At 35.2% G+C, this 17663-nt stretch overlaps 2 protein-coding genes across 2 annotated transcripts in view; one reads left to right on the top strand and one right to left on the bottom strand.

Annotated features, from left to right (window-relative positions):
* LOC107701414 (pleckstrin homology-like domain family B member 1) overlaps positions 1–6086 on the top strand; it is a 90269-nt gene extending 84183 nt beyond the window's left edge. The window contains exons 23-26 of the mRNA XM_016503411.1: positions 179–398; positions 1053–1138; positions 1335–1364; positions 3374–6086. Coding sequence (XP_016358897.1) covers positions 179–398; positions 1053–1138; positions 1335–1364; positions 3374–3514 — 477 coding nt within the window. The 3' untranslated portion in view covers positions 3515–6086. The remainder of the gene's footprint in view (positions 1–178; positions 399–1052; positions 1139–1334; positions 1365–3373) is intronic.
* A 3656-nt stretch (positions 6087–9742) lies between these two features.
* Positions 9743–17242, bottom strand: LOC107701395 (alpha-2-macroglobulin-like protein 1). Its single transcript, XM_016503393.1, has 5 exons — positions 17086–17242; positions 16010–16203; positions 15689–15904; positions 15310–15428; positions 9743–9804 (listed from the first exon to the last, which is right to left on the bottom strand). The coding sequence occupies exons 1-5, from the start codon at positions 17240–17242 to the stop codon at positions 9801–9803; spliced, it is 690 nt and encodes a 229-aa protein (XP_016358879.1). The 3' UTR covers positions 9743–9800.
* Between the last annotated feature and the right edge of the window lie 421 nt (positions 17243–17663).

The raw sequence follows: 17663 nt of genomic DNA on the forward strand, positions 1-17663 counted from the left end.
TACAGGAACTATTCGAGCCGTTCATGCCAGACTGGGGAGAGAGGTGTTGTAATAATGTAAAATATGTGAAAAATACAACCTAGTATGAGAGCCTGTTCTAGTACACCCCCAAAACAAAATCAAGACTTTGTAAAAGAGCATAATAGGGCCCCTTTAACCACATGTTGTTGATTTCCAGGCCCGCCCGATGACCCGATACCTGCCCATTCGCAAAGAGGAGTTTGACCTCCATTCCCACATCGAGTCTTCAGGTCACAGCGTGGACACGTGCTACCACGTGATTCTCACCGAAAAGATGTGCAAGGGCTATCTTGTCAAGATGGGAGGGAAGATCAAATCCTGGAGGAAGCGCTGGTTCGTCTTTGATCGCCTTAAAAGGACGTTTTCCTACTACGCCGGTATGTGTGCCGCAGCGTCGCCTTTCAACATCCTCCTTACTGTGCACTATGCTAATGCCGCTCCGCAAACGTGTCGTTATGCTTTCGTCGCCCTGAGGTTGGGGAAAGAAACGAGGGCAGAACAAAGAGTGGATTGTGGGTGAATCCAGCAGTGGGGGGATACGGATAATTAGTAATTCTTAAGCTCACAGTGGCTGCCATGATTTCCGATAGCCTCGGGTTAGCTAGGGGCATACAAATAACCAGAAGCCCGTCCGCATGCTGTCTGATGGTGATGAAATCTGCCGCAATGCTGAGGAAATCGTGCTCATCACCCAGCCGTGGCGCTCGGCAAAGCGGGAGCTCCCGCTCTTTATTTCTGCGCGGACTGAAAATGAAGGGGTTGCACCACAGTAACAAGGTCACATCGGTGCTTACCAGATCATTATTCTCCAGGGGAGTGGGGGATTATTTGTTTTCGGAACCATCGCTGTGCAAAACATTGTGCTAATCACTAGTTTTCCAGTAAAAAATACTTGGAAATGCTTGTTTTCGGAGAACACACTCGCTTTCGCTTCTCGAGTTAATTGGTTTTCAAACAAATACATCGCAATCAAATACTTATTAAGAGAACGGTTTTTCGCAGTGTGACATCTCTGTTTCTCCTGTCCGCAGATAAACATGAGAGCAAATTGAAGGGCGTCATCTACTTCCAGGCTATCGAGGAGGTTTACTATGATCACCTGCGCAGTGCCACAAAGGTACGATCGAATAAGAGCCCTTGGTATAAGCACAGCTCACATCTCCTGCTGTTTTTCTGCTCTGCGCTCCTGTTGCACCATTTCATTTGATCTTTAGCTTCTTTCTTCTCTTTTGTCTCTTATGCTGTATCTCTGCTGTAAGTGTTCCCCACCCTTCTTTTTCTTCATTCTTTTGCTTTGCCGACTGTTTTCACAGAAAGGATTTTTCAATATGAATTTGACAAACGTACGTATCGCTCTCCACCACTATCACCCTATCCTGCATGTTTGCTTAGAGGAAATTGTTCTAATTTGTGCATTTTTCACACACTTACTTCCTTGTGACTAATTAACATACCTTGTCTCGTATTGTTTTGAATAACTGGACTATTGGCACCTTCACTTAGTGTATATTTGTTTTTGTTTTTTTTTTGCAGTTACTGAGGATGAGAGTATAATGTAATTTACGACCTGTGTGTGTTTCTCTTAAGTGTTTCTTTACTACTCCCACCTGTGGTGTGTGTATAACGTAATAGCCCCACAGGAGCAGTTGTGTGGTGTATTGTACGCCATCAGCTTCACATTGTATAATGTAGTAGGTTAACGGGAAGCCGTAATATAATTGTCAGAATCATTTGAAGCGATTTGTATATCCATTGCATGAGTGGAGTGCTCTTTAATAATGAGTGTTTAGGTTAGGAGAAGTAATTAGCACATTTTAACAAGCACCTCCTGCTTTACATATGCAGCTGTATTAAAATTAGAGGTGCTAATAATTAATAATTTATTATTAATGAAGTGGTATGAGTTTTTATTAATCCACTTTAGCTCAAGAGAGCTAAAGAGGCTCATCTGGGAAATGAGTGCACGCTGTTGCTTGTGCTGCATGTGACGTAGGAGCTTATAAAACAGGTTCAAAGTAATCATGCACAATTATAATGATAGTGTGTTAAAGTGTAATGTGATAACAAGCTGTTAAATAAATTAAATAGGCTTATCAACATTTAAAAAAAGAGAAGAAAACACTGGCCATCTTTTTTTTTCTTTTTTTTTTTTTTGACATCAAAGTCAGTGTGTCCAATCAAACATTGCAGCATTTTCGTGCAAATTTATCTGTCACTTGATGGAAACAGGCAAAGTAGTATGTGCCAACATGAAAGTGATGAGACCTCATCCTTTAAAACCATGAGTAAAAGTAAATACGCCCCAGGCTACATTAAATGCAGGTTCACGTCCAACAAGGATAATTATGCTGACCACAATGTGTTTGTGAGGTGAATTATTGAATGCCGAGAGCATAAAGCCATTGAATTTAATACATATTTAGAAATATCTACATTACAAAAAACTTAAATTCAAAATCAAATCTAAAAATATTATATGAAACATTTGTGTTTATATTTTATAAAGTCTGTAATATTACATGAACCACATAATAAACCACATAATAGTAAATTATATTCAATGATACCGTTTGGATTCGTACTTAATATAAATGCATTAAAATACTTTCATTAAAATGAAATTTAAAAAAACAAAATAGCACATTTCTTATGTTTATTTATTATTAGCATATTATTACATTTAGATATTATATTTATTAAGATCAATAGCTGAGTATGTTTAATTATTTATTATTATTATTATTATATTTAGCATGATCACTTTAATTGTAGTTTGACTGTAGTTATTATAAATATGTATTATAAAGTATAAATATACATAAAACTAATATATTATACAATTATAAGTAAGACTATATTTAAAATTTTATTATAATGTCTTGCAAATTATATAATTCACACAATAAATTGTACAGGCAAAATTATTTTAGTTGCATTATCCATACACATTGACAACCCCTAATGGATGCATAGCAGCTAATGCATATGCCTTAATAACTGAGTAGTAGTAGGGATGTGCAAAAAAATCAAATGCGATTTTCATGCGCATCTCGTCAGTAAAGCCGCTTCTGTGATTAGTAGTAAATCTCCAGCATGTGCTTTCAGATGGAGCAGCGTTTACTACACAAAGCCGTAGTTCACTGACAAGCTACACAAAATCACGTTCATAATCGGCAATGAATCGCCTGCGATTTTGAACGCGATTTTGCGTAGCTTGTCAGTGAACTACGGAGAAGCGGCTGTACTGACGAGATACGCATGAAAATCGCATTCGATTTTTTGCACAGCCCTAAGTAATAGATAGACTCCATACGTGGCTCCCTCACTGATCTGATTGTCTTTTTGATCGCAGAGCCCCAACCCCTCCCTGACCTTCTGCGTGAAGACGCACGACAGACTGTATTACATGGTGGCCCCGTCTGCAGAGGCCATGAGGATATGGATGGATGTGATAGTAACAGGAGCCGAGGGCTACACGCAGTTCATGAACTGAGACAAAACCCACCGCTCAAAATGGAAACCGTTCGGCAGGGAGACTTCAGATGACCCAGACCTGTTATTCCCAATGAGAGGAAAAACTTTATTTTGTTACTTCCTTTTTTCTTCTTCTTCTTCTCGTGTTTCCTGGAGATGTTATATATTCACTCAGATGCACAGACAGATATCCACCAGAGGCTTTCCATGTCTGCCTGGATTGAAAAAGGGAGAAGACGAAAAGACCCGGTGAACCAAACCTGCAGGTGGTGGCTCACTCACCATCAACGAAAATGCCTTTTTGCCATCAGAGATATTTTTTAGTTGCAGTTTATCTTGTCTGGATGTGCAGAAACTTGACTTTCATTTCAGTTTGTCCCACGATTTTTCTTTTCAAACATAATGGGAAAAATGCCAAATGCCATCAAGCCATTCTGGAATAGTGTTGCGTTAAATATTTGATGGGATCGACCGACACGAAATGATGAGAGAATATAAATTAACTGCAGTACATTTAAATGATGTTTTAAATTAAATGGAGTATTACATTCACATTTAAAGATCCGGTATCACAAAAACAAAGACTTGATTCACCAAAGCTTACCAACCAGCTCAGGAGTCTGTATTTATTGTAGAGGGACATCAGCGACTCCTGTCCAAGTGTATCCCACTGCGTCTCTGTGTTCCCAGCTCATTCTTTTAGATACAGAACCACAAACGCATGCACACACACACATACCACGTACAACAGTAGAGTCTATTTGCCAAGTCCTGACAACTTGATCTTGAGATTTGACTCCCAAGGGAGGCAGCCATCACCTATCACTGCCAGCCTACGAGAGTTTGGAATAATTGCCACAAACAGGAGAAAAAGAAACAACATCATAATCATGCAAGTCATACAGTGCCTTGATACTGACCCATATTTGTCACTCTTAGTATCTGAATTGTTACACTAGTGAAAAACAGCTGGAATCACAGTCGTAAGGTGCGGTCACATTAGCAGAATTTTGAGGGTCATAAAGGTCCTTTATCAATTGTTTTGAGATGTATGAAGTACAGCTCACACAGAAGTCAAAACAAGCAACTCTGTAAATTCGTGTGATCAACTTGAAGCGGTTTTGAAATCTGCTTTGAAATCATGCAAAATGCAGGTTGCATGGATGCCTATTGAAATTCGCCTGCGAAAATTCACTGAACAACAGTAAATTAGCAAACATTTTGTGAAAATACATAGGCAAAAAATGTCAATTGTTTACTGTCAGTAGTGTAGCGGTGCATGAACTACAGCTTACACAGAAGTCACGTTCAAAACAAGCAAGTTTTCCAGCTTTCTGTTGGTCAACGCAGTGAATTCGCGTGACGGATTTGAAAATCGGTTTAGAAATCGCTTTCACCATCATGCAAAATTCCAGATTGCAAGGATGCCTATTGAAATTCGCCTGAATTTCGCTTGCAAAAAATTCACTAAACAACAGTAAATTTGTGAAAATTTTGTAAAAAATTACGTAAGCAAAAAAAAAAAAAACTAAATAAATTGTCTACAGTCAGTAATGTAGTGATGCATGAGGTACAGCTCACACAGAAGTTACATTCAAAACAAGCAAGTTTTCCGGCTTTCTGTTGCTCAGCGCAGTGAATTATCCGACTTGAATCAGTTCTGAAATCTGCATTGAGAAACCTTTCACCATCATGCAAAATTCCCAATTACAGTGATGCTTATTGAAATTCATCTGCGGAAATTCACTGACCAACGGTAAGTTAGCAAAACAATTGTAAAAATTACGTAGGCAAAAAATTACAATTGTTTGCTGTCAATAGTGTAGTGTGCATAAAGTACAGCTCACACAGAAGTCACTTTCAAACCAAGCAGCTTTATGTTGGTTGAATTCACGTGACCATCTGAACCTTTGGCGAAATCTGCATAGAGAAATCTTTCGTCGTCACTCGATATACATGGATGCCTATTAAATTGACTGGATTTTGCCTGCAAAAACTGGCTAAACATCAGTAAATTAGCAAAACAGCAGCAATATTTCTCAAGCCAAAAGAGGTCAAACCAAGCAACTTTATGTTGGCTGAACTCGTGTGACCAGCTGAACCTGTTGCGAAATTTGTGTGGGGAAATCTTTTGCAGTCACATGAAATTCCAGATCGTGTGGAAATCTAATTGAATTTGATTTACATTTCACCTGCAAAAATTCATAAAGCAACTATAAATGTGACCGCACCTTTATTCCATGTGATACATCGTGGGTTTTACTGTTTTAAGAGATTGTGAACAGACACTAATTTAAAAAAAAGGTGACCTATTTAAATCAGTCCGATACGGCTTTAATACAATTTAGGGGGCTATTTAAATGGTTTAGTAGCTCTTCAAGTATTATTGATGTTTTACAAGCAGGCTATTAACTAGTCTGTTCCACCTTGTGTTAGTTTGGGGAAAATAAAATGTTTATTTATGGTTAGCGATGTTACAGCGACGACACTGTTAAAAAAAGACCAACATTTTCTGCTTTCTCCCGAAACCAATCTGTATGTTGAAATGAAATCTACAGAGAATTGAAATAAACATGAATAATTAGTCTTCATTTTGCGTGTAAGATGTCTTGAGTACTATCACAGAACTAGGTGAAAACAGTGTTGTAAAATGTTGAACATGAATACATTCACAGTTTTCCTTATTTATGGTATTTTTGTGTTTATTTGCCTAATTATGATCCATGCTAACACATAAAACACGCACTTGCGGAGAAGACTGTAGCCCAGAGGTCACAACTAAACTCGGACTTCAGATGTAAAAGGGCAAGTAACCTTCACTGCTGTAATTAACACTGCAATGCAAGCAGAAGTCTTGCATCATAGCTACTGTGTTGTTTTCATGACACCAGACAAGAGAGCAGCATGCTAAATTAAAAACCTACTGCTAAGATGTGCTATGATAAGGTTAACCCAAGAAAGTTTGTAGACCAAGTTTATTTTGATTGGACAACACCCTAGTTAAACAGTTTCATAAATTAACCTTGAAATCAATCACTTTAGAAGTACAATATGCTGCTGGCAGTGTGTGAAAATACTCGGTATTTTCATAGTTAAAATATGTCATGCTTACACTTAAATTTAGTTATCTTGGTCATTTTCAGGGTCTCGGCAGGTTTTATGAAAGTAAATGCAGACGTTTAAATTTCCTTAAATCAAGATACATTTACTTTAGAAGGAAAATTACATATGAAGTCTTGTTTTCTGAGAAGACTTCGAAGTGAGTTTGTGACTAAAATAAGAACAAACAGAAAAATGAACTTAGTTGAAAGAGAAAATGTGTTTTAATACATGTCAGATATTTGTTCTTGTTTTAAGCATAAACTCATTTGATTGTTTTAAATTTCGTAGACAATATCTAATATATGTATTTTGATTTAAGGATGTTTAGATCTGTATTGGAAAACATACTCATTCTCATCTTTTTTCCAGTGCATGCAACATTTAATGCCATGGTTTTATGAATTTAAGACTTTTTAAGATCTGCAGAAACCTTGTCTTTTGGACTCCAGATGAACAAAATAAAATGATACATTTAGTATTGGTTCCCTTGGCTTAGTTCACTGTCAAAAGACATAAGGATCACAACCTGATTAGGCAGATTTTACTATGCATATTTTGCGCATTTACTGAAAATCCAAAACAATGCTGTGTGCTGGGTTGTGTGTAGGCTACACTGTAAAAAAAAATCAGTAAAATTTACGGTAAAAAATATGGTAGTAACGTTTTACGGTTTTAACTTAAATTTACAGTTAAATACCATAATTTCATTAACTGAAATAATGTTAATATACCAACCTATTGAAGTACTGAAATCTGTTGTGTACCTTTGTAATACACTGATAACCACCAAATGCAGGTGGTGATGAGAAAGTCACATGATGAACCAAAGCCCATCACAAGCAGCTTTTAAATAATAGCATATATAGAAGGTGCACAGTGTCATTCACACAAACACCAAACACCATCATGGTAACACACATGAAACTGAAATAATGCAATAAACATTAATTTAACAACATTAGGTGTAACACGCAACCCTAATATAGAAAACTGATGAGAAAAAACTAAGAAGAAACAGTTATTTCAACAAAAAAAAACATCAAATTTGAAATGTAACGCAGGGAATTCTGGGAATGTCAATTTACGGTTATTCACTGAAAATTATAGTCTTTTTCCACTTCCAAAAACGGTATACTAAAGTAAAATTAATGTCCAATACATGTAATGTCCAATACAGTTTTTCAGGTGGTTAAAACTTAAAAATAGCTTAAAACTCACAAATACCTTTTAAAATGTATAAAGGAGTCAAAACAGAAACAGGATTTCCTCCTGCACACACGGATATCGTCTCGAACTGTAGGCTAATTGGCAAGATGGCTACTACGAAGAGAAGAACAAGGTATGTTTGAGCATTTCGTCTTTTTTAGGATCGCATCTTGTGACATCACGTCCTGTTTTTTGGTTCGTTTAGATGTCTTTGGTTCACACTGCGTTTATAGTCTGCTTGTTTGATGCGCACCAAGGTTCGGAAGGCAGCGTTCACACTTAAGCCAGAACTAGGCCTGTATGCAAAATGCTTGATTTAGCTTTGACTCTGCCCCAGAACATCATATCTTACATATTACCAAAAAATAAACAAAAGAAATAAAAAAAAAGCTATTTTTGCGCACCTAGCCACTAACAAATGCAGTAACTGTTAACTTGCTGTTACATTTTGTCTTGGAATATATGATCATTTTAACACTACATATGGGAAAACTGCCTTTCAAATAGTGGTTATTACTAAATATGGAGCCATTTGCTGTAAGGCAGCCCTAAAAACAATTTCAAAGATATATTTTGACTTGGACTTTATTATGATTTTAACACTAAATATGGGAAAACTGCCTTTCAGATCATATCACTAAATATGCAGCCATTTTCTGCAAGGCGGCCCTAAAAAAATGCAATCTCTTTGAGAAGTTAGTGAGTATCAGTTCAGTCTTTGAGCAATATGTAGGCAATACATACTGAACTGTTTGGGGTATACTGTACACTTTAGTCTCTCTGAAGTGAGTTGTTTGCTGATGCAATTTGTTGGGATTGTTTACTGAAATTATTTGGTAATTCCTGGAACGCTGTGAAACTGACACCGCTTTAGTGGGCAGCAGTAGGAGAATATTCTCAATTAGCATTCTAACATGATATTACTGAAGTTAACAGGCATTTTAAAAGATGATTTATTTTTGCTAAGCATAGATCTCAAGCATCTGAGTGGTTTGGAAAACCACAGTTTTTGACTGTGCTACTTTTAAGCACTCAAGGGGGAAACAGTATACAGATATTATTGGGTGTTACAACAGAAAACAAAACGTCTGAAAGCAGCGTTCATGTGTTGGCGATAAAATCTTGTTTAAAACAAGTTACTAAACCAGTAGAAGAGCTGAACTAATCCACACCAACATCTATCAGTTCTATTTCTATTAAAATATAAAGTGATTTGACGTAATATTGTAAACATTTGCAATTGGTAGATGTGTGCTTTTTTTTCTTTTTCTAAATATATAATTGGGTTGGGAAAGATTTAAAACTTGAAATAGGATTTAATATTTGCACTAATAATATATAGCTTATTCTTTTACGATCCAGATATTTGCATGTAAAGTAATAATAAAGATAATAAATAATCACAGGACACAAATGTTTCTGATGCAGAAGTTGACTAATTGTATAGCAACTAAAATGCATAATGCAGAAATGCATTATTTTTTATTTAAGAAAAACTATAAGATTTTATTAGAAGAAAGTGATGGAAGAACAGAAAATGTGTCAGTTTTAAATCTGCCTTGCCATATATTCCAGTGTATAATTCTTCAACCATTAGCACTTCAGATCATCGCCTGGAGAAAAAAAGGTCAATCAACCTTTTATCAAGCAATATAACATATCTATTGATATCATGATATTACATATGTGTCCTTTAGCTATCATTCAATATGCTGATTTGGTGCTAAAGAATAAAATCTAATTATTATAAATTTTGAAAACAATGTTGTTGTTTTTTTTCAGGATTCTTTTATGAATAGAAATTTCAAAAGAACATTTGAAATAGTTTTTTTTTTTATAACATGTAAATGTCTATGGATTTGGGAGTTCAAATTTAAGAGTAGGCTACAATTATTAAAATATACTAATGGAGCTTTAGATAAAATGTATTTATTTAAAAATGTGTTACTTACCGTAATGTTTATGCACATGGGGCGGTGTAGTCAATCACAGACAATTCACCTGGAGGAATAGAAACACAGCCTGTTTTTTTTTTGTGTGCTGCATTGTTGAGCTTGTCTCAATAAAATGAAAATGCATTATGGTAAGATTAAATACAGGCTCGTAAAGCATAATTAAGCAATGCTTAGCTATATCATGATGTCACTAAGATTTATAAAAATGAAACTCTTAAACATCACTGTTTCCCCTGCCATATTAGGAGGGCGCGGACGGAATCGCGGAATCCACTCATAAAAACGGAATTTTCTGTAGGCCTATAACGCGGAATGTCACGGAATTTGTCAAACTTTAAATGAATTAATCAAAAGTAGGTGATTAGACTTAAAATATGGACTAGTATCTGTAAATATTAAGCCACAAAAAGACTATTTAAACATGAATCCTGCATGTTCTGCGTGTGTCTGTATGAATGAATGGCGCAGACGCCGGTTTAGTTTACTACACACACAGTGAAGCGTGTGACGCTCGCGGTGATTTCAGCGTCGTCTCACTAAATGAGGACATAAATACATGAACAACATCTCCAAGACTGCTCTGAGAGTCACTTCATTAGCATTTTACCGTTTCATTTGAGTAAAACTAGCCTCATATCACACAGAAATTTAAAGGTATTCACGGCAACCCATCAAAATAAAAGTTCGGTTTAACTTGAAGACACTGTGCCAGAGATATTGTTCAGTAGAATGTAGGCTGCATAATACTACTAATACTATTAGTACTACTACTAAAGTTATTAAAACTTGAATTTTTAAGGAATAATCACACAACATTTCTTCCATGTTTTATTGTTAATAGTAAATCCCCTTTGTTTGCCAAAAAAGTAAAGTTTGATTAATTTTCAATAATTAAAAGATAAATGAATGTATTATGCCTTCATTTGATAACCAGAAAAATTTAAATACACAACACAGAATTTGTGGGAAAAAAAAACATTTCATATGGCTATTTTAAGAATACATTTGAATAAATTAAGTTGTTTTTATGCATTCAAATGATTAGACATGCTAAAACAGAGAATTTGGTAACAATAAAAACATATGGTGAGAAAAAGTAAAGCATTTCATAGAGCCCTAAGCATGTAGTTTTTTTTTTTTTTTTTACTTTTAATAAACTGATGTGAAATTGTATAAGTATCATGATTTTAATTAATTAGACATGCTTTTTTATTAATAAAATTTAATGTAACCTTTAAAAATGAGTCCAGAAAAATTTAAACGGAAAAAAACAGAATTTGGAAAAAAACAACACGAAATTTGGGAAAAATAAAACGGATTTCATAGGGCCCTACATAGGTGCGCACACACCCACCAGCAGACAGAGAGTGCGTGTTGGAAAATATGTCGCGTCAAATAAGCCTATTTTTACAATTGAAATAGTTTTTCCCATTTTTGTTATAATTTTTTAATTTTATTATTTATTATATTTTGCTGGGTTTATAATAAGAACCCTATATTGTATTTCAGAGTGCACAGTGATGAATAAACACATACTGATCTTGTAGTAGTCATATACGGTCACTACAGCTGGTTTCAGGTTCTGCACCGGTACTTCCTGCACGAGCTTCAGGCTGATGGACTTCTCCTCACTCTTTTTCAACTGGAATGGAAGAGAAAGTGATTACTAATTTATGATTATGGAGAGATTTATTTTCTATGGGGTGTGGACATTTGAGAATTTGTTAAAGGAATTGTTCTCCCAAAAACTAAAATTTGCTTAAAATTTACTCTCTCTTGTGCTATCCAAGCTGTAGATGAGTTTGTTTCTTCATAGGAACAGTTTTGGAGAAATTTAGCATTACATCACTTGCTCACCAGTGAATGGGTGCTGTCAGAATGAGAGTCCAAACAAACATCACAATAATCCACAAGTAATCCACACAACTCCAGTCATTTATGTCTTGTGAAGTAAAAAGTTTATTGTCAATTAATAATCACTAAGACATTTTTTCTCATCTGAACCAGGAGAGAAATATGCACAGATCAAGAACTGTTTTAAAGTCAAAGCAGTTCTAAACATATGGATGTTTATGTGAGACGACAACAGGGGATGGACTTTTCCACTGGAGGAAGTGTTATTTTGGATTAAGGACTTTTATTTTGGCCAGAAGCGACAATATAAAGTTAAAATGCCTTGATGGAATTGTTTCTTACAAACACGCACCTTTTCACTTCACAAAATGTTACCTGATGGACTGAAGTCGTGTGGATTACTTGTGGATTATTGATGTTTTTATCAGCTGTTTGGACTCTCATTCTGACGGCACCCATTCACTGCAGAGGATCCACTGGTGAGCAAGTGATGTAGTGCTAAATTTCTCCAAACTGATTCTGATTAAGAAAAACACATCTACATCTGGGTTTGCCTGAGAATGAGTACATTTTCAGTCAGTTCCCTTTTTTTTTGGTGAGATATTTAAGTAAACAGTGTCAGTTTGTCTCTTTTATTGTCAAAATATCAGTGACCGTCCCAAAAGCGTTTTGAACCCCTCAAGGTATTTGAATAAATCATTTACACTATCCAAATAGAAAATGACATGATCCTCATCCAGATCCAGACACTTGATTGTGGGGTCTTCCCTCAGCTGTGGAGACAGAGGAGTGAGTGAGAACGAATCAAACCCTGGCTACACAACTTGGTATTAAAAGAGGACCAGAGCCCTTCAAGTGTTACTCACAGCCTGCAGAGACGTCTCATCTGGCTTAAACCCCGACAGCAGCCTAACGTTAATGATCACCATGTTGGTCTCCGCTCGTGTGCCACTATACCTGTCATATAATCATTCCAACAATCACAAACAGGGTTCACAACCACACCTTGTTCATTGTATGTAATCTGACAGACAGCAAATGGTCTATTAGGCCATAAAGTAGGTTAAGTCTTTATTCATTCTTCCTTTATAGAGTCAAATGGATCTGTTAAGTTACTAATTTCCGGGAGGCTTTTTGTTTACTAAAGTAAAGGAGAATAAGAAATTAATAAATCTTAAAAGTAGTAAAGCAACAGGGTTAGATAATATTCCAGTGAGGATTCAGCTAATTTTATTACTCCTATGGTTACTCATATTATAAATCTTTCAATTTGCCAAGGAAAGGATCCTGACGAGTTAGGACAAGCAAGAGTTATTCCTCTTTTTTAAGAAAGGCAGTAGGTTTGAGTGTAATATTTATAGGCCGGTGTCAGTTTTGAATGCTTTATCAAAAGTGATGGAAAAGATTATATTTGAGCAGATTGAAGACTATCTTAAGTATAATATATTGTATGAGTTTCAGTCTGGTTTTAGGAGGAAACACTCCACTGAGACAACAATTTTATAAATAACGGATTATATAAGGAAAGAAATAGATAAAGGTAAGTTAAGTGGGATGGCACTGTTAGATTTGCAAAAAGCTTTTGAGACAGTATTCTGCTTTTAAAAGTTAAAGCAATGGGTTTTAGTAATGCAGCCTGTAAATGGATTAAGTCTTACCTTGAATATAGGTATCAAATAGTATATTTAAATGGGGTGTTTTTGACCATTTCATAGGGGGTTCCACAAGGGAGTGAACTAGGTCCATTACTTTTTTATTATTATTATTATATATTAATGATTTAAAAATGGCCAGTTCTAATGAGCTTTTCTTATATGCAGGTAATGCAGCAATAATTGTATCTCATGAGAGGAAGGAAAACATTGAAAATATATTAAGTAGAGAGATTGAAGGGGTCTCCAAATGGTTTTGCCATAATAAGCTGTCTTTAGATTTGGGAAAAACTGAAGTTATATAATTTAGCTTGGCTGTTAAATTGAAAAAAAAAAAATGCTCTAGATTAGAGGTTAAAGTTGAAGATCAAATTATTATACATAAACAAGAACTAAAATATCTGGGTTGTGTTTTGGACAGTAACCTGGCAGGAGAAAAGATGGCTGCTTTAGCTCATTCAAAAATGTGTAATCGAACAAAAATTTTAGCAAGACATCCACTGCTGCATTTCCAAAATAAACATTACAAGGAAATCGTTTTTTTAAAAGTCGAAAAAAAAGGGTAACTTTTCTTAAACTGATGATGGTGTTTAAGATAATAAAGGGTTCCAACTTCAAAGTTGTCTGTTAGAATATTATGTACTTGTAAGAGAGGTTCATTGTCATTCTACAAGGGCAAGTGATTTATCCTTGTAGGTTCAAGAGTGTAATGGGTAAAAATTATTTTACTATCTCTGCTGCTTGGAATAAATTACCTGGGTGTATTAAACATACAAGTTGATAGTATTTTTAGAAGGGACGTTAAAAATTGTTTTTTTCCATTGATCTATAGATGTTTGCTTGGTGAGTTTCTGAACTTGATGTTGATTGCACTCAGTTTATGATTTGCTCATCCACTTTTTAAATACTGAGGACCACAATGGAAATAAGCCTATGGCTTTTTTCTGAATATTATCCTCGACAGTTTTGAAATGTGTATGAATTAGTCTTTATGGGCTTTTTTTGTATTATGTTTTTTACATTTTGTCAAATAAAACAAACAAACAAACAAACAAATTCATTTTGCAATAAAACTGCAAGTGGAATTTGTTACTGCCGGCAGGACTTCTCTTCGCAAATATTTGTTTATTTTTATAGACAATACCATTAAAAGTTGGGGGTTGTTGTTTTTTTTTTTTTTAACGAAGCCTCTTATTCTCACCAAGAATTTGATCAAAAATACAGCAAGTCAGTAGATCAATAAATTATGTTTAAATTTAGATTGTTTAAATATAATACAAGTTCAAGTAACTATTTTATATTTGAATATTTTTAAAACATAATTTATACCTGTGATGGCAAGGCTGAATTTTCAGCAGCCATTACTCCAGTCTTCAGTGTCACATGATTTTTTAGAAATCATTCTGATATGCTGATTTGAAGCATGAAACATTTCTTATTAATATTTGTTGAAAACAGTTGTACTTTTTAATATTTTTGTCAAAACTGTGACACTTTTTTCAGGATTCTTTGATGAATAGAAAGTTTGAAAGAACAGCATTTATTTGAAAATATTTTTTTTGTCATTTACATTTTTTTGTAACATTTATAATGTCTTTACTGTCACTTTTGAGCAATGCAATGCATACTTGCTAAGTAAAACTATTAATTTTTATTTAAAAAAAAGACTTATTGACCCCAAACCTTTGACCAATAGTATATATGATTAATATTTATTATTGATTTTTTTTTTTTTATTATTAATTTTCGCTAGTTTGTAGTATTTTAATGACAGGTTAAATACTCTTATAGGGTTGTAGGGTTTTTTTTAAGTCTATATTTGGTCACAATTTTTCTTTATGGAAAAGAGCTGTAAGAAGATTCTCTAAAATATCTCTTTTTTTGTTTCACAGGAGAGACAAAGTCATAGTAAATAATGGCATTTAAATAAATTATTAATGATGTAACGAAATAAATTAGCAAAAAAAAATTAAAAATCACATGCGTGTATTATATACATAATAGCTGTCTCCATGATGGTATTTTTTAATAGAAGTGTGGCTCACCTTAAAGTAGTGGTTAGTGTAAAAGCTGTGTTCTTTGTGTTGTTGCAAACCCCAGAATTTGCACCGATTTTGAAGGCCAAAGAGTCTGGAGGAGGTGGGATATTGTAGTGCAAGGCAAACTGAGAGCCTTGAAAAAAAACAACAACACAGAATGATGTCAAAGACGAGGTGATTTATATAACTTATATACACTTAAATAGTCATAATGCAGTATACTCATCCTTATGTAATTCCAAATCCTTCCTTCTGTGATCCATTGAAGAAAGTAAGTCATACAGGTTTGGAATGATATACAGGTGAGTAAATAATGAAAACTTTCATTTCTAGATGAACTACTCCTTGGATTTCTCAATATGTGCATCAAAAGAGGTGCACAGACCTGCACAAACACACAGCCTTTGCCTTCTGTCCTCAGCTTGTATGTGCCAGTAGCTTCCTGCAGCTGTTTCTCCTGGTAAAGCAGCCGGTTGTTCCGGTTCACAGTGAACTGGTTCCTCTGGCCTGAGGGGGAGGTCACGGTTACGGTAATGGATCCTTCTGGATTGTAAGTGGCAGCACTGTACTTAGCGAGGGCCTGGAGTGCCACAACAGTATCCTGTTCACAGAGAGAGAGGGATGACACGACTTACAGTCAATAATGATAAAACATATTATAAAGACAGAAAGGGGTCTAAAAAAAGCTGCATGAGATAAATAACACCTGTGTAGAGGAGAAGCCTCCATACGCGTTCTGCTTCTTGGTTAACCAGTGCACTATGCCAGCAGAGTAGTTCAGTCCAAATCCAGGGAGTGTGGGTCCTGAGAGCAGCGCCAGCAACACATAGGCACTCATCTCTACCTCCACAGACCCCATCGGTTGTGCATTATCAGCCAGAGTCCAATATCGTCCAACACCTGAAATAACCAGGGCAAGAAAACTGGAACATTGAAGGATGGTGATTGTTTTTTTTATTAAAAGCAGCAGGATAATACTAGATCAGAGGTTTTCAAACTGTGGTCCAGAGAAATTGGTACTGGGGGAACACACACACAAAAAAAATGTAGAGAAAAAATATAAACAAACAATAACAAAAGAAAAAAATTGTTTAAAAAGTTAACGTACTTAATTTGATTTGCAGTCTGTTTTTTTTTTTATTTTTATGAAATAGTATTTTTATATTTCTTGAATTTTTTTTCTGGGTTTTCTCCTCTGCAGCACAGTAACTATACAGTAGTTTATGCCTTATTGTCTTTCTTTTTGAGGAGTTTCTAGTTTCTAGCAACAAACACTATACTACGGAGTCCTACACATGACATGCGGAGAAAAAAACAAGATATTATGGCTGTGAATTAAGAATTTATTTCCTCGGTTAACATAAATTGTGCCCACAATATAACTAAAACATAACATGGGAACTAATTAGCCACAATTTAACTAAAACAAAGGAAGAGTAAATAATATGTTGCCACAAATGAATAAGTTGTGGGAACAAATTCTTAATTCATGGTCACAATATCTATTTCTTCTTCAGCTGACATGTGTGGGGCTCCGTGCTATAGAAGTAAATTCTGAATTGAATTGAAAATTGAATTAATTTAAGTAACTTATTTAATTAAAAGCCAATTATTCAATTTAGCAAACACAAAATAGAAAGGTCTTTATGAATAAAAACTATTGGAGCCTTTTTATTTAATATATAGTCATGTAATGTATATGAATAAAAAAGAAACAAAATCCTTAAAGATAAGTATTTTAGTATCGTTATTTGTCTTATTTAATTTAAAGCTGAATAGTACCTTCTCTCTTGGCCTGCTGGTCCAGGTTGGAGAGGAGGTTCTGTCTCATCTGTTCATCTCCAGCAAGAGTGAATGTGTAGGACAGCAAGGTGGTCACAAAAGTGTTGGTAATGTTACGGGAAGCCTCCATAAGACATTCAAGGCTTTTCACTACCATCCTTACAAAGCACACAAAAGACTTAAGAAAGTGAAAAGAAGAAAGTGAAGTGACATGTGGCCAAGTATGGTTACCCATACTAGGAATTAGTGCTCTGCATTTAACCCATCCTAAGTGCACACACAGCAGTGAAACATATGGATGTTTATGTGAGACGACAACAGGGGATGGACTTTTCCACTGGAGGAAGTGTTATTTTGGATTAAGGACTTTTATTTTGGCCAGAAGCGACAATATAAAGTTAAAATGCCTTGATGGAATTGTTTCTTACAAACACGCACCTTTTCACTTCACAAAATGTTACCTGATGGACTGAAGTCGTGTGGATTACTTGTGGATTATTGATGTTTTTATCAGCTGTTTGGACTCTCATTCTGACGGCACCCATTCACTGCAGAGGATCCACTGGTGAGCAAGTGAT

The sequence above is a fragment of the Sinocyclocheilus anshuiensis genome, unplaced genomic scaffold, assembly GCF_001515605.1.
Source record: "Sinocyclocheilus anshuiensis isolate Anshui unplaced genomic scaffold, SAMN03320099.WGS_v1.1 scaffold1906, whole genome shotgun sequence".
NCBI classification, from domain to species: domain Eukaryota; kingdom Metazoa; phylum Chordata; class Actinopteri; order Cypriniformes; family Cyprinidae; genus Sinocyclocheilus; species Sinocyclocheilus anshuiensis.